Source organism: Monomorium pharaonis, chromosome 8 (genome assembly GCF_013373865.1).
Source record: "Monomorium pharaonis isolate MP-MQ-018 chromosome 8, ASM1337386v2, whole genome shotgun sequence".
In the NCBI taxonomy this organism is placed as follows: Eukaryota; Metazoa; Arthropoda; class Insecta; order Hymenoptera; family Formicidae; genus Monomorium; species Monomorium pharaonis.
Genome location: NC_050474.1, coordinates 16062765 through 16085174, shown reverse-complemented (window position 1 = coordinate 16085174; position 22410 = coordinate 16062765). Strand labels below are relative to the sequence as shown.

Genomic DNA, 22410 nt, shown 5'->3' with positions numbered 1-22410 from the left:
CCAGGGTATTGCCGGTCCAGCAGGTAGCCCAAAAAGAGAGAGAGCGCCCCTTTATCTACTGCCGAGGTAAGTGGAATAAAGGAAGGTCCGTCGTCCAGGGGCTCGATTCTTGAATTCATTCGCAAGAGAAACGTATACGCAAGTACTCGCTCTAACAGAAAAGTTGCAAGTTTATTGGTTAATAGCCATACGATAGCCAATAAATTTCCAACTTTTCTGTAAGATCAGAATTTGCGAATACGTTTCTCTTGCGAATGAATTCAAGAATAGAGCCCCAGGGGCTCTATTCTTGAATTTATTCGCAAGAGAAACGTATACGCAAATACTCGCTCTAACAGAAAGTTGTAAGTTTATTGGTTAATAGCCATACGATAACCAATAAATTTCCAACTTTTCTGTAAGATCAGAATTTGCGAATACGTTTCTCTTGCGAATGAATTCAAGAATAGAGCCCCAGGGCCCCGATTCTTGAATTCATTCGCAAGAGAAACGTATTCGCAAATTCTGTTCTTACAGAAAAGTTGAAAATTTATTGGCTATCGTATGACTTTCAACCAATAAACTTGCAACTTTTCTGTTAGAGCGGGTATTTGCGCATACGTTTTCTTGCGAATGAATTCAAGAATCGAGCCCCAGGGGGTCTATTCTTGAATTTATTCGCAAGAGAAACGTATTCGCAAATTCTGATCTTACAGAAAAGTTGGAAATTTATTGGCTATCGTATGGCTATTAACCAATAAACTTACAACTTTCTGTTAGAGCGAGTATTTGCGTATACGTTTCTCTTGCGAATGACTTCAAGAATAGGGGCCCAGGACGTTACACTGGCATTCCTCCTCCATGTATATATACTCAAAGCTTCTACTTGACTTGCAGTGGAAACCGACATTAAATTCGATTCGCACCGGAACAAGATCGGATTGAAGACTACGGTGGAAACTAGACCATTCTCAGATTCCTCTCTATTACTAAACTGCCGTTTTGTAACATCGTTGCTGTCGCTTATAAATTTCCGACGTTTTGCAACTTTTAAATTTTGTAATCTCACTCTGTAAATGTATTTTCTCTGCAATTAAATTAAATAGACAGTACAAACATTAACCATGTCGGAAGAGTGGCGATTGGATCATCGTGCAAGAAAGAGGATTAAAGAAGTAAAAAAGAAGGCTCGACCAGGTAAAGAAAATGGAATTTGTGATTTATAACCTACTTTGCAAAGCGGCTTAACCGATCTCCGCCTTTCTTTCCATTTTCCGTTTCATGTGTCCGTTGTACGTTGGCTTGGCGAATTATCAAAAATCGTGTTTGTTGCTTCATGATTACCCTGAAGATGAGCGAGAGAAGGAATTCTGTCGAGTATCGGTTTCCTTGAGACCTTGAATGACGATGATGTAATACAGTTTCTTAATAATCTACTTATCTACTTTTAGACATCCATTAATTCAATTCTACATCGACCATTATCTACAGAGACGTTTATTGTTATATTTATTTTATCGTAATTTTAACAAAAAATAAATATGTGATTTGATATAAAATTAAATGTAAATTGCTAATTAAACTTTTAAGTGCTGAAAATTCTAACGTCAACTCTCAGTGTCAACTCGTAGCTTTTCACAATGTATACTTTTAGAGCTTGCAGATAAAGCAGCATGGACTCTGTATGGCTATTGTAAAAATTTTCAAAAATTCTGGGAATTTGAAGACAACGCTAAACGAATCGACGAATCCGAAGTGACTACCAAGGAATTTGTCGAAAAATATGAAAAACCTTACAAGCCTGTGATAATACGAGGTGTTCAAAATAGTTGGAGAGCCCAACACAAATGGACTATTGAGGTTGGTTTTCATGTCATTGTTCAAGGCTACATTCCAAAACGTCCTTTCGGAGGAAAATTTTACTCGAAATATATAGTACATGTAACGTATCCTATATTACATCGAGTAAAATTTTCCTTGGAAAGGATGTTTTGGAATGTAGCCGTAGTATGTACATACAATTAGATGGATTAATCCTTATACTACTGGACCACACATTGCCTATAAAAATGCCAAGTAAAGGGAAAGAGGTAACACTATAGTGACATATATATCGAACTCTGACATAAATATTGAATATATAGCAGGTGTTTGTCCTAACTCCTGTTCTAGCAGATAAACTGTAACATTTTATGTAAATTATTGATAAAGCTTTGAAAAATGTATTAGATCTACAATGAAATATACAAAAGTTAATCTGATAGAATCCATTGATATCAAAGTTATTTCTACTGCATTGTCTGCATTTAAGTATCCAGATATTAGCAAGAGGATATGTCTAAATTCAGCAACGCAGCACTAGGCAACATTTACTTCCTTGAGGGAGCTTTATTTCTTTGTCACATGTGTGAGAAGGCACTATTTTTCCCTTTACTCGGCAACAGTCTGCACAAGAGGCAATGTGCGGTCTAATAGTATATGATCTAAGGATTAATCCTACCATCAAATTTATGCTCACAAGATATGCTTGAAGATAACTCATTAGTTGGTTCTACAAGTAATTTAAGGCTATTAACTATTTTAAAAATGAAAAAATTTATAGATTGTTTTATATTGCATTTAAAAGTAATAAAAACATTTGGTGAAAGTTTTTTACTTGGATCAAAAATAGTTTTAAGAGACATGCTTAAAAATGAAAATGTATTAAGAAATAATAAAATCAAAATGTGAACTTTATACAAATATTTTAAGCATACAAGATGATTTTTATAAAATTTTATTACTGAAATTGATTTGCAAATAAATAAAATTTATTTAGAAAACAATTAAGCCTATTATAAAATTTTACGTAAGTCATTTTAAGCCATTTTAAAATGTCTATAAGAAGAAATTAAAATTTTTGATAGTTTTTTAAATATATAACAAAAAATAATAACAGACATAGTGAATAAACTATAAAAATGTATCTAATAAAAAAAAAGTTATTAATACAACTTTTATATGTATATAATGTATTTAAAAAATTATAAAAGATTTTGTATAAATTAACACATTTATAAAAATGTATATAATACATTTTTAAAGGACCTAATTGGTTATAGATTAAAAAAATGTTTTTTAAATGTTAAAGAATTTAAGTATAACCAAACTTAATATTACTAATATACTCAATAGAAAGAAAAATCACCTCTAACTTTCGAGTTATAACAGTTATTGATGTTGTCGTTTAAATTTCAGAGGTTAGCAAAGAAATATCGGAATCAAAAGTTCAAATGTGGAGAAGATAACGAAGGATATAGTGTAAAAATGAAGATGAAGTATTATGTTCGATATATGTTTAATAATGAAGACGATTCTCCTTTATACATTTTTGATAGCTCATTTGGTGAGCATCCAAGACGAAAGAAGTTATTAGAAGATTATGTAATTCCTAAATACTTTTGTGATGATCTTTTTCATTATGCTGGAGAGCATCGAAGACCGCCATATCGTTGGTTTGTTATGGGTCCTGCAAGATCTGGTAAGTGTATTAGGATAGAAAAAAAACTTATGTCATCTGTAAATGTGGACCTGTCCATTTAAAATTTTACTTGTTTTAACATTCAGTGATAGCCTGATGTTGGACAATGATTTTGCGATGATAATCTTTATCACCTGCTTTTTTGAGATAGGAAACGAACGTGCAGGCTGATCCTAAAGTTATGAATAAATATTACTTTGGTTGTATGTCTCAGATCCATAATTACAGGAGAATTAATATACTGAAAGCGCTTGCACTAACATCCCTGTTGCAATAAAAAATGGGATAACTAAAAAATATACATATGTACGTAATGTAAATAAATAAATCAGACATTTTAAGAATGTATTTCTATTGATCAAACATTAAAGAGATATGAACATGGGTCTAGAAACGTTTAACTCCTAAAATAAGAGGAATTTTATTATGAAATTAAAAGATATCTTGAAAATGAAGTAATTATAATTTTTTGATGTCAGAATAGGTATAAGATATCATGAACTATGTATTTTTTATGTTTATTTTAGTACTTTTATGCAAAGAATATGACGAATTATCTGTTCTTTGTTGCTACACTGGTGCAATAAGTTAGAATAAGACAAATATATTATTTTTTATTCTAACTTATTATACCAGTGCAGTGAAAAGAACAGGCTTATATTATGTAAAAATTCATATAATTTTATTTTAAAAAATGTCATCTTTACATAATCTTGAAAAATTAATTCTACTAAATTTTTACTTTTTGTTACATGTGTGTCGAAAGTGGTCTCTTTTGTGTCACTTTTCTGTGAGTAAAATCGCGGATTTCACCATTTTAACATTCTTGCATAGTTGTTTTTTAATAGATAGCGTGAATCATGACAAAAAACTTCAGCAAGACTTTCAGCACATTTAATCATTTCAGCCACATTTTAGCATGCACAGGCGCATATCATCTCGTGACACATATGGCATTTCTTGACACTACTCAACACTTACCGACATTTACCAAACCTTTGATTTGTGCATCTACTCTCACATTCTTACATGAAAGGCAGACTTTACACTTTTATTACGTAATGTACTATTATCATTATTTATCTTCCTTAAATGAATATATACTATACAAATTTTGTTTGAAATATTTTCTTGTTTCATTTTCAAGATATTCTAATGTTTTAATGTTTGATGAAATTTCTTCTAGCCTTTTCTTCTATAATATTTCTTAAAAACTAAGTGTTTCCAGATTTATGATTGTATGAACTTTTTTGTTTAATCAATGGGAATATGTTCCTACAATTGTTTACAGTTAGCAACATTACTTTATAAAAATTAATGTGTTACTGTTACCATTATTTTTTATAAATCATTACTGTCATTTATTACTAAGTTTACAAAATTAAAAATTATATAACGTGGGTTATTACCTTTAGAAAGTAACAATTCGTTATTTTTTATGTGTGTTATTTTCTCACAAAATTTTGATAACCTTTTTAATCGCAACATGGTCTGTACGCATATATTATATGTTTACAAAGTAACGAGAAAATTACTGTAAAAATGTAATGACGTTACAGTTACATAAAAAAGTTAAACCTAATCCTACACACTATCAAATAATTCGGTACTACACAAGGAGTATATTAGATTTCAGCCTCTTTAAATGGCTGTCACTCGTATATAATCAAACATTATGGCTAAAAAAATTGTGTAATATTTTTTAAACTTTTAAAACTAATGTTTAAAAGTTATTTTGAGGCAATTTAAATTTTAAAGTAACGAAAAAAATTCATGAAGCTAAGCAAATACAAAAAATGACTTTACTAAAAAATTTATAACTTTGTTAAATTGTAATATTTTTTAATAATCCTTTCAGGAATTTTTTCTAGAAATGTGATACTTTGGCGTAAAAATAAGTCCAATAGTGGCTGTTACAAAGAAGATATTTATTTTGCAGTATAAATGTGTCAATTTTAGGGAAAAAATTACACATATATTTAGCATTTATCTTTATTTATTTGATGAGTTACAATTCTAAATGCCTTTATAATGTTATTTTTTATTGAAAAAGTATAAAACTATAAAAAATTAATATGTATGTATAAAGGAGAGAACAGGGTTATGAACCATTATTTTGTTTTACTTAAATAACTCAATAAAAATTTGTGACACAATTATTGTTGGCACAAGTTTGTTACCCATAGAGTTCTACTAATCATGTTAATAAGCAGAAGTTCTTCGGAGATACATAACAAACATAATTAACAATTTACTGAAATTTTTTATTTCTAAAAAATAAAAAATTATGCTTTTGACAGATCTCAAGTATCAATATTACAAAAGTATTAATATCTTCTACGTAGTATCACAAAAGTATCAAAAGTATAAATATAAAAATCTTTGGCTCTTGCGACTTTGCGTATTATAGAAATACTATAAAAGTATTATAACAAACACTTAGCTAATAACTAAAATGAGTGAAATCATAACAATATTTTTATGATCTTAGCTAATAAGTTAAGTGTTGGTTATAATACTTTTATAGTATTTCTATGATCCACAAAGTCTCAAGTGCCAAAGATTTTTATACTTATACTTTTGATTTTTGATACTTTTATAATAACAAACACTTAACTTAGCTAAGTATCGTAAAAATATTGTAAAAAATATTACAAGGGAAGAGATTGTAGAATTCAGACTTGTGACAATTGCAAGAATCCTTAACTCTCAACGCAAGTAGTATAATTTTATACATCAAATGCATGTCCACATTACGTCAAGCATTATATTCAATTATGTCATTTGAAAGGTATATTCAAGCCATTTAAATTACACTAGTGTTAAAAAATTTATACCCGACATTTCTCAAAATGAGGCAAAGAATAGACACCTATAGAACTTTCGGCTACTTGTAGTACTGAAATGCAGCTTTTATGACAACAAAACAAACACTAATGACCAGTGGCCAAGCTATAATGTCTAAACAGTATATAAAGAAGTAATTTATATTTTTATTTATATTTTTATTTATAATTTATTTATATTTATAAGTACAGTTATATATATATATATATATATATATATATATATATATATCCCCAGAACTCAACATAAAGTATACGAGATATCGCAAATTCCATAACTCCACATTTAATCCATAACCGCCTTCTCTTTGGATTAAAAGTTTTTTATAGAGAAGAGAAGGCGGTTATGGATTGGATGTGGAGTTATAAAAAACTTTTAATCCAAACCCATAGAATCTGTATATAAACTCGACGAATGGGTGTCACATATCGGACGCTGACAAGATGGGCACATGCCGAGTTTTTTTATCGGTTCTACATAGACAAATCAAGCAGCGTTGTTTTTAATCTAATGTAATTAACTCTGCTGTCGGCATATGCTCTTTGTCTATGCCTAGCAAATTGAATGATTGCGTAAATTGTAAGCCATCTACATGTACAAAACATTCACATATGAGTTGTAAAAAAAATATATATTTGTAGTATCTAATTGCAGAAAAAAACATTTAAAAAATTTATAATATTAATTTTGAAACCATCCGCTTCGATCAAATATCCCGAGCTAATTGATACCGCGCAAGTAACGGTCACTGCATAATATTTAAGAGGATGTTTCGAAGTTCTGGTAGATGTCGACGCATCTTCGACTATCTACTTAGCTAAAATTAAATCTAAAAGTATCCGTGGAGTCTTTGGACCCCAAGTGTAGGATTAGGGTTAACCATTAAAAGTTTTTTTAGACAAAACAATACTTTTTATTCTGATTATTATTTATTCTGATATTGACGTACTTGTGCTTTTTTGAAATAATGTAATTTTTAAAAATAATTTTTAAAGATAACTTTTAAAAATTTTACATATACTTGTCATATGTCAATGAATTTTTCTTGCATGTGCTAGTGGTTAATATATGAAAGACTTAATTTTATTGGAAAAATCGTAACAGGTACAGGGATACATATAGATCCATTGGGTACCAGTGCATGGAATGCATTAATATCTGGTCATAAGCGCTGGTGTCTGTTTCCTACACATACTCCTCGCGAACTTCTGAAGGTAACTGCAGCCGAAGGTGGTAAACAAAGGGACGAAGCTATTACATGGTTTTCCATTATCTATCCGCGCACAAAGCTACCTACCTGGCCAAAAGATTGTCGTCCGATAGAGATTTTGCAAACTCCTGGCGAGACTGTTTTCATTCCTGGTGGATGGTGGCATATCGTATTAAATCTTGACCAAACTGTAGCGATTACGCAGAATTTCTGTTCGCGTACAAACTTTCCAGTGGTTTGGCATAAAACGGTAAGAACTTGATGCAGAATATAAATAACTATGAAATATTATCAACGTGAGATTATTTGCGTGATTATTCGAACATAATGAATAAGCATAATATATAAATAATAAACTGTAATAGTAGCCTATTTATTACGAAGAAAACAGAAATTTTATTTATTTTCTTGAAAATCATGGATTTTCATGAGCTTTTCATAAGAATAAGGAATTATTGATATGGAGAGAAATTTTTGTATATGAAATTTTAAGAAATCTTGCACTAATCTTAGAAAAATGATTTTAGTTAAATTGACAGAAAGGGCCTAGCGGAATAAGCATGTAAAATCTGCCCTCGCAGATATCAGGTTCAAATTCATGCCATAAGTTTACCTCAATGTGATATAAATTTTTCATAAATAATAACTTGATATCTCTATTGTTTTAGGAGATATGGAGGGGGAAGAAAAATAAAAAAGGGCAAATTTCTCAAAAACAGCTCGGCTAATTTTGATGAAAAAAATTATGTTATGAAAACCAATAAGATAATTTTCTAAAAAAATAGAATTTTTGACAAAAAATAGGGATTAAAAAAATTTTTTTAATTCTAAAAAAATTTTTTAGAATTAAAAATTGGTAATCTGTTTGATTTACATTAATTATATTTAACATAAATATTCTCTAGAATATTCTTCATAACATATATTTTTGCTTAATTTTGTCAAATGGTGCAACATAGTGAAAAAAAAATAAAAATCGCTCTGTTGATGCTACATCACAACACACACTACTTTGGACTTCCATGAATTTGGCACACCATATTAAAAAATTTTAAAGTTCTTTTAGAGTTCTAGCATTCTTTTGAATAGTTCTTGAGTTCTCTGTAAGAATTTTCAAGAGTTTTATTGATTAAATATAAAAAAAATTGAATTCAAAAATATTCACGCACCGAATCGTAAAAATCAATTATTTCTTAGAAGTTCTAACTTGTTTCATAATAGTAACTAACTTGTTTTACTACAGTTCCTGATAGTTTATATCAACAGTGCTACCGAATTAATTAAAAAAATAATAAAATCTGAGGTGCTAACCTCTTGTGGCACTTTAAGGGTGTATCGGACATACAATCTTAGACAAAAGTGCATGAAATTTGAAATACTTAAATATCTATGCCTAACGCATAGTAAATCTAGATGTAAGAAACTTGAACGATAGTTGGAGTTTTATTTTTATTCTTACAAAGGTATTTTTTACGTATTTGCGATTTTTTTCACTTATGAGTTTAAACTTTTGACAGTGAAAATGCACAATTATCTCAAGTTATATTTTAATTCTTTAAAATGGTGTAGTGAAGACAATGGAAACTTAGCAGATATTTCATTTATTCATATACTAGATGTACAAAAAATTTCAAAACATTGGTACTATTTCTTCTATATTTTTTTAGCTGTTTCATCCGTCAAGATTGTCCTTTTCCATAAGATAGAAAAGGATACTATGTAAAATCAGTGAAAATTAAAATAGTTATAACTCAGCAACCGTTTAGTGGACGCGTTTTCAATTTTTTGCAGTACATTAGAGAAACTAAAAGAACAATTTCACAAATTTTTAGCAACTTTGTATCATTTTGAACTTCAGTCCGATACATCCTTAAGTTTCTAAAAAATAAACTTTTATTTATTTTTTTATAGTTCTCAAAGAATTTTATAGTCCCTAATTATTTCGACGCATTTTGCAAAGAGTTTCGTCAATTAATTAATTTTAGTTAATTATTTAAGCCGACCTTGACGCACCATCTACGAGACGTATGGTATGCTGACAGTTTCTATTCCTTTCTTTATAATTCCCGATAATTCTCACATAGTTCCAACTATTTCGATGCATTTTGCAGAGTATCAAAGGAGTAAAGTGTCGATATCATAACAAGCAGATTTTTTGGTATTTTTTTATTAGTTCAACTTGTTTAAAGATATTAAAATGATGGAACTGTCGAGAAAGTGATATAGTCCAGTAGAATTAGACTCCAAAAGGGCCGTTTGTAAAAAAATTGATGATTCAGGTTTGACTGTGCGTAAAGCACAATGTGTAGATTAAGATAGGTATGTACATTTGTCACTCGCAAAAAGCTGGGAGTTATTGCAAAATTACGGGTTGAAGTGAGGAAAAAGCAGTTTTTTGCTTGCGCCTTGTAAACTAAAAACGGAATCGAAAAAAGCTTGAAATAAAAGTTGTTAAGTAGATCTACAATAATAAATTTGGGTTCATTAAGATCGGTCAATTAGTTTGGTTGTAAAGTAGAAAAAACCATGAAAAACGGCCGTTTCTTAAATTGTTTATAACTTTCTTAAAAATTAACTCAAGCATTTAAAATTGTAGGAAAATAACTTTTATGATGACAAAAGTGGACCAAATTTCATCAAAAAATATTAACAACTTTTCGAGTAATGTTTATTGTTTATCCCAAACGCGTTCTACTAAAATTTAATTTCTACATTTTTGAGACTATGCACGAACCCGAACCAAAGTTTTTTTTCTTAAAAAGTTGCAGTATCATAGACTAATGAGCTAAACCATTTTCTTATATCTTCTCAAATAAACGTTCAAATTAATTTTTTCTTTTTTTAAATTATTTATTTGACGCGTTAAATATGTATAAATAATTAATTTACCTAAATAATTAAAAAAGGAAAAAATTAATTAGATGTTTGAGGAGATATAAGAAAATGGTTTAGCTCATTAGTCTTGTCTTGTCGAGATAGCCCAGTTTAAAAAAAAATCGTGTTTGTAGAACGCTTAGTTTCCGAGATGTTGACGATTGAAATAATTTGAACGCGCCAGATCTATTTTGTACGCGGGCGCCTGGCCACGCGCTAGCAGCCGACGCGCGCGCGCGCGCGGCTTCGCCGACCGCCGTTCTCGAGTTGATACTCTGCTTTTGTTAACACATTTACAGTGGTCAATCTTCATGAATCGCTCCCAACTTTTGAGAAAAGCTACGTTATAACTATTTAATAAGATGCTGTCAAAATTTCAGCTCTTAAAATTCATAGTATTTAAAGTAGTTTTTAATATTCAACTGTAGCAAGTGATTCTTAAAAAAAAAAAAAAAAAAAAAAAAATCGGCTTTTAAGCAAGCTAGGACAATGTTTATTTTTCAAAATTTAAAGAAAAATCGCACCTTTCAAATGCATTTTACCTCATTCTAATGGCATTAATATTTTAAAAATTATTTAATTGTTAATTAGGCTCATTTTTTATACGTTTGAGGCACTTAATTGCATTGTATACATTTCGCAATACCGATATATAATACTGCAACTTTTTAAGAAGAGAAAAAACTTTGATTTGGGTTCGTGCATAGTCTCAAAAATGTAGAAATTAAATTTTAGTGGAACGCGTTTGGGATAAACAATAGACATTACTCGAAAAGTTAATATTTGTTGATGAAATTTGGTCCACTTTTTTATCATCACTAGAACAATACAGGCGCGCGCTACGCGCGCGCTATTTAGTTTTTTACTTTTTAAAAATAACAATTGCAATAATAATTATATAAATAAATAATTATGTACAAAAAGAAAGGAAAAAGAAAGAGAGAGAGAGAGAGAGAGAGAGAGAGAGAGAGAGAGAGAGAGAGAGAGAAAGCATACTTACATACATTAATTTATTATCTAATTTTCTTCTTTAAAAATATTATACACATAAAAAAAAGAAATACAATATACACACATACATAAATCTTCTTTAAAGTAATATGATATTGACACTGAAATGTAACGAAATGTTGTCAGCTCTGACTCTTTCTTCTTCTTGTTTTTTTTTTCTTTAATTAGCATTAGAGATTGACGACATAGTTTGAAAAACAAAATTACAATTGTTAATAAATTATTAAATACTTCGACATTATATGTGTACCTTTCCATTTAAAATGAGATCAACATCTTTTGCAAAAATCAATACAGAAAACTAACTTTCGAAAATCTTTCGTTTGAGTAAAATAATCCACATTGTACACACGCACGGATGCACGCACTTCTCCCCCCCCCTCTCTTTCTCTCTCTCCTCTCCCCGTCTCTCCCGGTCTCTCCCCGTCTCTCCCAGTCTCTCCCCGTCTCTCCTGGTCTCTCCCGTCTCTCCCCGTCTCTTCCGATATAAATAACCATTTATACAAATTTGACAGCTGTCAAAATTCAATCGCAATGATTACTCTCGCAACACGAAGTAAGCGCAACGAGAAAACCAATCGGCATCGCGGAAAAGCGACAACAATACTTCGAGAGATGCGAGTATCGATGCTATGCCCTTTTTTAGAAAGGATAAAAGCTATTTTCCTACAATTTCAAATGCTTGAGTTAATTTTTAAAAAAATTATAAACAATTTAAAAAACGGTTTTTTTATGGTTTTTTTCTACTTTACAACCAAACTAATCGACCGATCTTAATGAACTAAATTTATTATTGTAGATCTACTTAACAACTTTTATTTCAAGCTTTTTTTGATTCCGTTTTTAGTTTACGAGGCGCAAGCAAAAAACTGCTTTTTTTTTCACTTCAGCCCATAATTTTGCAATAACCCCCAGCTTTTTGCGAGTGGTAAACGTACCTATCTTACTCTGCACATATTAATTGTGCTTTATGCACAGTCAAACCTGGATTATCAATTTTTTTTTACAAAAAAGTCTAATTCTACTGGTCTAATAGGAACTGTCAAGCACACCTTACGTCTCGTAGATGGTGCACCTGTGACCGACTTAAATAATTAACGAAACTTTTTGCAAAATGCATCTAAATAGTTGGAACTATGTGAGAACTGTCAAAAAAGTGATAGGAACTGTCAGCATACCATACGTCATGTAGATGGTACGTCAGGGTCCTATAATTAATTAAAATTAAGATGAATTGATAGAACTCTTCGCAAAATGCGTCAAAATAATCAGGGACTATAGAACTCTTTAAGAACTACAGAAAAATACAATAAAATTTTCTTGAAACTTGAAGTGGAGATTAACACCTCAGATTTTTGAATTTTTTTAAAAATCAATTTGGTAGAACTTAATATAAAGTTTATATTAAGTTCTATCAAATTATAAAAACTGTGGAACTATTGTAAACCAAACTAGAACTTCTAAGAAATAATTGATTTTTACGATTTGGTGCGCTGCGTGAACTTAGCGCACTATATTTTTAAATTTAATTTTTTAATACTTAATCAATACTCTTAAAAATTCTTACATAAAACTTTAGAACTAATATTTAAAGGAATATTAGACTTTAGAGAAACTTTTGGATTTTTAAATATAGTGTGCCAAGTTCACAAAAGTCCAAAGTAGTACACCATAGCGCAGCGTCACCAGAGCATTTTTTATTTTGGTAAATGTCTATAATAGCTGGTACAAAAAATCAATTTTTTATTACTAATCAACAAAATTACTATAGAAATGGAATGTAGAAATGTTTTTAGGGAGGGGCAAGTTTTTCTTAAGAAGCTACCCATAACAAAATTACATAAATAATAAATCTAAATCCCATACAAAAATATGGATAAATCTCAACAAAAGGGGATCCAGCCCCAATAAATAATAAATTTATTATTAAAATTATTATTCTAATCATTTATGTAAAGTCGCAAACCCATGTGGTGCAGAAACGTGTAGGCGGGGTGCAAGGGCAGGTCTTTACAACATAAATTAGATTTTATTTTAAAGCATGCAAAAATGCATGTTTTATAAAAATTAATGTGGGGATGTAGGAGGGCGAAGCCCTTTCCTTGCTCTCCGCCCACACGTTCTCTGCATCACATGGATTTGCGACTTTAAGTAAAGCAGAGATATCATGTATCGTATTTATAAAACTTTTTTGTTAATAACTTTAATGACGTTAATAACTCATGTCAAGGTCAAGTCATTGGGGCTCTCCTTTTGTTAAGATTTAGTCATATTTTTTTTATTTGTACATGATATCAGAAAATTACAGTAAATTATGAAACTTTTTGTTTATAACTTTTTAATGAACGACGAGCGTATACCAAAATCTCATCACTCAGAAGGGTGACCTTGACAACATCTGTCAAGGTCAAAGTTATTGAAGCTGGGTCCCTTTTTGTTAAGGTTTATCTTTTGTTATGGAAAATGTTTTTATGTCTATTATACTAATGTTAAATAATGTTTTCGGTATAGGTTATCATCACTTCCAGTGTTGTGTAAGATACTTTATTTTTAGTATCTAGGTACTTAGGTACAGGTACAGGTACTCTGAAAAAAATGTACCGAGGTACAGGTACAGGTACAGATATAGGTATTAAAAAAATAAAGCACCTAGGTGTAGGTACCTTAAACATACCTATGTTATAGGTACTTTTATTTATTAACATAAAATTTCAGAATAAACAAGCATTTATGATAAATAAGCATTTCTTATTTCTTATATCCACACATAATATTTACGTATTATATGTATTTTAATAGGTATATTAAATATTCAACACTGACAGAAAAGGATACTTGATTCCAATAAATGGTTATTATTTGAATAGTACTAATAACATGTTTGATAAAAGAATTAATAATATTTATTTCAAACAACTAATATATTCTATAAATTAAAAATATTTTTTGAAATATTGATTTTTCATAAAATATATTATTAGTATTCAAATAACTATTTATTTAAATTAAGTTGTCCATATATGTAAATAAGTTTAACATGTTAGACAGTAAAATAAAATAACACTTATAAAGCTATTAATTTTATTCAATTAATTTACTTAACATTTATACATTATGTTAATTGATGGATTATTTGATCTAAAACCAATATCAAAAAGTATCTTCCAAAATCATTTGTTGAATAAGATGATGTCTATAAAATTCGACATGATAGTCGTTTTCGAAAAACAATCTTGGGTTTGTATTACAATAGATATCTGGAGCGCTAATAATGAATGATCCTATACCTACAGATGTATAACCTGTCATTCTATCAATGCGAATTTAAATTAAAATCGCTCATAATGCTCAATTGTTCAAATTAAAAAAAAATGTGCTAGAAGAATGTATCTGCCATATATCCAATTATTTAAAAATTTATGTAAATTTATATGATATAATATACTTTTACCGAGCTGCGCGCTTTTTGAATGTATATTTAGTATTATCTAAAAAGTAATTAAAATATGTCTAAATATAGGTACCGATACATAAAAAATTATATCTAGGTATAAGTATATGTACCAGAGAAAGAAAGTACCTTGGTACTGTACCTAGGTACATAAATTTGTACCTAGTTACAGTACTTGTACCTAGGTACTACACAACACTGATCACTTTACTGTAAATCACAGTGAAAACTATAGATCCGCATACTGGAAGCCACACACAGAATATAGAACGAATGTGGCGTGATATGCGTTTTCAATTACCAAATGTGGACGAAAAGAACAGTATATGCCTAGTTACATAGAATTGTGTTTAGATGTGCTTTTCCCAATCATTGCGATCACATTCATGTTTTTTTCGTTTTTGCCAAATGTTTATGATTTAATGAATAATGTTTAATAAATTTATTTATGTAATTTTGTTACTTGTAACTTTTTAAGAAAGACTTGTCCACATTTCTACATTCCATTTCTATAGTAGTTTTGTTGATTAGTAATGAAAAAAAATTGATTTTTTGTACTAGTAGCTATTATAGATTTATATATTACTTTTTTTTTCACTGTTGCACCACTTAAAAAAATTGAGCAAAAATATGTTATAGAGGATATTCTAAGGAATATTTATGTTAAATATTGTTAGTATGAATCAAAAACATAACCTTTCAAAAATGTTTTAAAAATTAAAAAAAATTTTTCAATTCTTTTTTTTTCAAAAAATTTTAATTTTTTGAAAAATGGTCTCATTGATGTTCATAACATTTTTTTTCATCAAAATCGGTCTTTTTTATTTTTTTCCCCCTCTCCATATCTCCTAAAACAAATAACAAAAAACAATAGAGATATCAAGTTATTATTTAGGAAAATTTTATGTCACATTGATGTGAACTTTTGGAATGAATTTGAACTCTATATCTGTGAAGGTAAACTGCTTATTCCGTTAAGCTCTTTATTTTGTAGATTAAAAAATATTTTATAGATTGGATACTAATCAAAAGTAGTCTTAGATTCAAAACCATAAAAAATGGGCAGTTTGTTACATCATTTTTATATACGTCAGTAACAAAAATTATCATTTTGAATATAATTGGATTGAAAAATATTGTTTTGTCTAAGGAAACTTTTGATCGGTATCTCATAATATATCGTACAAAATCTCACAGTTTCAATCAATTTGATTGAAGTATAATATATAACTTTTCTTATAAGATTAGGGTGTAGTCCTTTAAATGGGTTAAATTCTATCTCTTTTTTTGGACAAAATTTTTTTTAACATGTTTATTTGATAATAAATAATTTATTATCAATAAGTATGGCATACATACCCACATATATTCTCTTACGTATCACAAAAAGTAGATCGTTATATGCCATATTATTCGTGTTATTTTTTTTTAGTACCTTTAATATTTGAACTTTAATAAGCGAATTTTCTTTGTGATTGTTTGAATATAAGAAAGATACAATAAAAAAGTACAATAAAATAAACTTATTTAAAAAATGCAATAAAAAATTCTCTAATCTTAATTAGAATTTAGAAAATTTCTGGAAAATCAGGAAAATCTCACGAAATTTTTTTACAAAATCTTAATAAATACTCAGGATAAATTCATTTCAAACAGGTGCGGGGAAGGCCGAAATTATCGCGAAAATGGTTAAAAGTACTCAGCGATAAAGAACCTGAATTGGCAAATTTGGCAGAAACTATAGATGTGAAAGAAGATACCGGTGTTGCCAGTGATTCCTCGAGTGGTTCTTCGAGTAGTTCCTCAAGTAGTACCAGTAGTAGTCAATCTGAGGATAGTGAGGATGACAGTGGCCAAGAGTCACTCACCGCACACAAAAAGAAAAAGAGGTACATAAAAAATCCAAAGACACATTGAAACACTATAATTATCATGTACTATTCTTTTTATCTTTTTTTTATACAATCGATTTATTTGTCTCGTGACAATTATAAATATAATTAAGGCATAATACTGTTTTAAATTTTTCAGAAGAAAATTGACTAATAGTCAACCCTGACAATATCCAGTATTTGGAACCTACAGAGACCTCAGACTGTACAGTATTAACCAACAATTATTGTTTATACTAAGAATAAATATTATAATTATTATAATTACGATTATATCTTTATGTTCATAATAAAATAAATATCAGATAACATACAGTTTTTCTTTTTCTATCAGATAATATTTTGTCTAAGCTATACATTTATAGGCATTTTATGATAATGCACGTTATTTTTATTTCAAATAGACTTTGTGACATTACAATTTTTCATTTTTTTAAATAACATATTGTCCTGCAGGTTTCTTACAATTATTGTATTTAATAGAAGAAAGGCACCGAATTTGGAACACCACTTCGTTTTTGGACTATATTTCTTTAACAGTGGTTAGAAAAACACTTTTAAAAATACTAATTTAAATAAGAAAGTATCTTCTATAAAATAATATAGTAATTTTTATAATACTGTTTCGTATTTTTTAAATAATTATTGTTTTTGTAATACATGTCAAAAAAGGCATCTGTCAAAATGGACGCCTTATTTAGAACCCGTATACGATCGAAGTATTAATGTTACATTTTATTGATTTATATAATTTAAATTACGTAATTCTATAGACTGTTATTCCGTTAGGTTAGGTTAGGTTAGGTTAGGTTAGATTAGGCTAAGTTCGCCGAAGAAACATATTTTTTTAACAGGCACGCTTTTTTCAACTCTTATTATTTCTCGTAAAATGTCGCCTCGAAATATTTTAGGCTATTATACATATAGGTTATATATTAAAGTTACGATCACGGGTTAGCTATACTACGGTCATGACGTAGTAACAGTTATCGTTACTAGACCTATGATCTCACGGAGTGTTCCAATTTACGCACACACGACAACTCGTATGTTTACAAAATATGTATAAAAGAAAAAAAAAACAGTTTAGGAAACCACAAACATGTGAAATGATGGTAATGTTATTGATAATACGCTCAATAGTGTTTAATCTATGCAATTTGCAAGAAAAAATTGTGCAGACAAAACTCGCACTTTTGACGAATTCGTTTTTAGCAGATTTTACATAAAAATGAGCATGAATGTATGAAATATGAATTTTTATTTCTTTAATTAACCAAGCAGATCCTGATTTTATCGCTATTCATATGGTGAGATGTTTAGTTTCCGAGAAATAAAGGGGTTTCAATTTAGGAAACTGTTCCAAATTCGATGCCTTTCCTTTATTTGTTAAAATTATAATAGTAAAAAAATATAAAAACGTACAGATAGAGTATTCTCAAGAATATTTAAAAAATCAATAGCAATGTATAAAAAAAAGATACAAATACTATATTAACGGATAGATTATGTGCATTATCATTTAGATTAAATTAAAACTATAATTGCAAATTAAATACAATACGTAGTATACGAGTGACACACATGTGTTAGCTTTTGAGTGAGTTGCTCCTGTAGAAGGTCCTTGTATCTCGTTTACAGTAGTTCCACAATTTCACAGTTCCATCGCTTCGTATTGATATGATGACCATGCAAAGCACCAAAGTGGAGTAAACATCATAGAAGCAAATAATAACGAATTAAACATCCATACGCATATACTTCTATATTAAAAAACTTATAATTAAACTTATAATTGTTATAAAATTGATTGATTATTGAATCATCTTTTCATCTTTTTGATTTATTAAAATTCCATTATTGAATATATACTAAAAAAAAAAATAGGGAACACTTTTTGTATACCGAAAATTTAGGCTATTTTCAAACTGCTGCAACTCGGTGAAAAATCATCGTAGAAACAAAATCCAAAAAGCGTTTTAAAGCTTGAAACTTCTTTCAAATGCTTTTTTGCGATTTTAGTTGACTTTTTTTTTACCAACGTGGCACAATGATGAAGCTTGACCCGTTAAAATGAAAATTTTTTATGCAAACTTGCTGCGCTGCATCTCGCGTGAAAAAAATCATAGAGTATTTTTGTTACTTGCATCTTAGAGCGGGAAACTTTTTTTTAATTTGAGTGGTTGTTCATTGCTGTACAATTTTTTTTGACTGAGTTATTGAGATTTTAATAAAAAATGGTCATTTTGACTTTCATCGCTTGTTACTCGTGAACAAATCAACGTACAGCGCTCAGCAAAAAAGCGTTGGATAGCTGAAAGTTTACACTTTTGAATGCTGTTATCAATTTTCTCACAGATTTACTTTTTCTAATAACAAATCGCGTTTAAAGTTTACGTAAAAATTGCATATTTTACGGTTTTCAGTTAGTTCAAGGTACTGTTGTGAAGAAAGATCCAATCACATCGCTAAAGCAAAGTTTTATAGTACGATTACTCCCCAGTAATAAACACTAACTTTATGAAATAAAACATTTGTATTCCACGTGTTAATCATTCTTGAAATTGCTTAAAACGTTTTTTTAACAATTTTTCTATACACTTTTGACCAAGTTACAAAGTCAACCTTACATTTCTTTTTAAATGACGCTTACCGCCGGCATTAGCGTTATCCAATATGCACCATGTGGAAGATGCCGGTCGGATTGTGCACATCACGCGCGCGCGCGCGCGTGTGCGTGTGTGTGTATGTGTTTTACAGCAAAGGACCTCGCGCTTCGTCGCGCTCACGGCTGTTCCTTGCGACTTCTTAAATGTCGTTTTATGTTGTTTCAAATGCGTTCAAATGTCTACGCGGCATTTTGAAAATTTCGTATACAAGCTCAATATTCTACAAGAATCGTCTGTGTGTTAAACATTTGTTTTAAAGCTTCTATATATAAACATTACATGTAAACATTACGAGTGCGCACCTACTCACATATATACCGTAATGTTTCCAAATAATGTTTACATACAAAGAGACTTTAAAATAAATGTTCAGTACATAGACGACTCTTGTAGTGTATTGAGCTCGTATACGAAATTTTCGGATCAAGCTGCATCATTGTGCCACATTGGTAAAAAAAAAGATAACTAAAATCGCCAAAAAGCATTTAAAAGAAAAAGTTTCAAGCTTTAAAACGCTTTTTGGATTTTGTTTCTAAGATGATTTTTCGCTGAATTGCAGCAGTTTGAAAATAGTTTAAATTTTCGGTATACAAAAAGTGTTCCCCATTTTTTTTAGTAGTGTACACACACACACACACACACACACTGGCGCAAAAAGAACAGGACAAAAATTTTGACCGAATTTTCAGGCAATCGTCAAAGTGACGTAACTGCGGAAAATCATCCAAATTATATATTTTCTTTAATTAAAGGGCAAAGACCATTTTAAGAATCCCTAGGCGAAAATTTGATTTGTTAAGTGTGACTTTTATATCGCATAAAAATCAAACATGTTTTTTTTTTATTTAAAAAGGTAAAAGTTTGTAATTATTTTTCACAAGTTTTCCGTTAAACTTGCTAATATTAATCCAGATTCTTAAAGCTCATTCTTTTTTAAGCAATTAAAAAAAATACATATCGATCTGATGTTTTTTGTTGATTATACACGAGTTTGAAATTTACACTGCATTTTAGGGTATTTTAGTGAATAAATACAGTATTCTTGGATACCATGAAACGGTATCAATATGATATTGCATATTAATTTTATTCGTGTTTAACTCAACCATATCGCTGTCATTAGAGCGACCCAATGTGCACCATGTGGAGGTTGAGGGTTGGATTTTGCACTTCATGTGGTTGTAAAATTTATCGGTGGAAATTTTCACTTATTGATCTGAATATAGTGGATAGCTGACGCGTTAATTTTACCGAAGTCAACAGAAGGTCATATTAATCTACACTCATAAAACTACACATAAACATATACATACTTATATATAAAAAATAATTCAAATTTCACTTAAAAAACCAGTTCTTTTCAGGGCCACATAATGTGCATACTCCGGCCATCAACCTCCACGTGGTGCACATTGGGTCACTCTGATGACGACAGTATGGTTGAGTTAAACACGAATAAAATTAATGTGCAATATCATATTGATACCGTTTCATTATTTATTCGCTAGAATACCCTAAAATGCAGTGTAAATTTCAAACTCGTGTATAACAAAAAACACAACAAAAACATAAGAAAAACCATCGTATCAACATGTTTTTTTTTAATTGCTTAGAAAAGAGTGGTTTAAAAAATCTGGATTAATATTGGCAAGATTTTAACAAAAAACTTGTAAAAAATGATAACAAACTTTTATTTTTTTTCAATGAAAAGAAACTGTTTACTTTCCATGCAATATAAAAGGGTCACACTTAACAAATCAAATTTAAAATAGAGTCTTTATGACCTTTAATTTAAAGAAAAGTTCATGTAATTTGGATGATTTTCTGCAAAGTTATGTCACTTTGAAGATTGCCTAAAAATTCGGTTAAAACTTTTGTCCCGTTTTTTTGGGGGGGGGGTCAGTGTGTGTGTATATATATATATATATATATATATATATATATATATATATATAAATATAATGATTTAGAACAACCTCGGTGTCCTTGCAATAATATATTCCTGAGTTAATTCTGAGACGATTTTTCCTTTATGAAAATTTTATCCAAAGCTTACTTTTGAAATTATTAAATAAAATAATTACTGCGTCACGGGAGCCATACAGAAGATAGGCAGGGGCGGCACGATGACTCATTATATATCTAACACGGATGATTACAAATTTGAAATTCAAGTCAAGTTTTTTTTTCTTGTTACACAATATTTTTAAATAAATAAAGATTGATACATATTTAAGTCTAGTTTAAAGTTAAAATAAAGTTTGTGCAATATGTATGGTTCGAAGCATCCTACTGCAGATTAACTAATGCTCTACATTATCACGGTATCAGATTGATACTATGATTTATCGACTGCAATTATTGACAAATTTACATTTAATGCTCTTCAAAAAACATAACCTTTTGACTCGTTCTGTTGACATAGTTTACATCGTCAAAACTTTGGTACGCCTATTAAATTTGGTGCGCACCAAAGCCTTAGTACGGGCGCGTTTACATCGAATGTACTAAGCATGTACTGTGAAAAATATAATACAAATTTAATTCATGTTGATGTCTCCTACTAAGACATTTTCACACCAGTTTTTAGCTTTTAGCATTGTGGTTATGCTCAATTGATAAATTCCCTCTAAAACGGCGTTTCGTGCGTTTACATCGACATTTGTATCATTTGGTACGCATATCAGTTTAGTACGATACTCCTAGCTACTTGATACGATTCGCGTACACTTGACCGGAAGTGAATGTTTTTTTAAATAATTGCTATATGTAATCGTTTGTATTTCGTATGAAGAGGTTTGAAGTGCAGTTAAAAAGGTTTGTGAGTCATTCGTTTATTTATAATTAATTAATTATTTTTTCACCCGACACTTAGCTGGAATATATTAATTGAACAAAGTTATATTATTATACGGAATCGTTTGAAGTTTGTACGTAGAGTTATGTAGTTTGATTAA

General features: G+C 29.6%; 2 protein-coding genes across 4 annotated transcripts in view; one reads left to right on the top strand and one right to left on the bottom strand.

Moving 5' to 3' along the window:
• Positions 1–887: 887 nt before the first annotated feature.
• LOC105835987 (bifunctional arginine demethylase and lysyl-hydroxylase PSR) lies at positions 888–17097 on the top strand. 2 transcript variants are annotated; one of them, XM_036291124.1, is made up of 6 exons: positions 892–1176; positions 1634–1839; positions 3217–3499; positions 7451–7806; positions 16549–16781; positions 16924–17097. In XM_036291124.1, the coding sequence occupies exons 1-6, from the start codon at positions 1104–1106 to the stop codon at positions 16949–16951; spliced, it is 1179 nt and encodes a 392-aa protein (XP_036147017.1). In that variant the 5' UTR covers positions 892–1103; the 3' UTR covers positions 16952–17097. The 2 variants fall into 2 exon arrangements, with proteins under 2 accessions (XP_036147018.1, XP_036147017.1); XM_036291125.1 differs by lacking the exons at positions 16549–16781; positions 16924–17097 and adding an exon at positions 13953–14179 and having other exon boundaries at positions 888–1176.
• A 108-nt stretch (positions 17098–17205) lies between these two features.
• LOC105836993 (kinesin-like protein KIF21A) overlaps positions 17206–22410 on the bottom strand; it is a 242645-nt gene continuing 237440 nt past the window's right edge. For both annotated transcript variants that reach the window (XM_036291118.1, XM_036291123.1), the window contains one exon: positions 17206–18452. In XM_036291118.1, the coding sequence (XP_036147011.1) occupies positions 18374–18452 (79 nt within the window). In that variant the 3' untranslated portion in view covers positions 17206–18373. The remainder of the gene's footprint in view (positions 18453–22410) is intronic.

What these genes read in the sequence shown, in the direction of transcription:
- LOC105835987 (XM_036291124.1), top strand. Translation starts at nt 1,104, where the DNA reads ATGTCGGAAGAGTGGCGATTGGATCATCGTGCAAGAAAGAGGATTAAA. An exon ending in AAAAAAGAAGGCTCGACCAG is followed by an intron (nt 1,177 to 1,633) that starts GTAAAGAAAATG and finishes GTATACTTTTAG; the next exon opens with AGCTTGCAGATAAAGCAGCA. An exon ending in CAGTGGTTTGGCATAAAACG is followed by an intron (nt 7,807 to 16,548) that starts GTAAGAACTTGA and finishes CATTTCAAACAG; the next exon opens with GTGCGGGGAAGGCCGAAATT.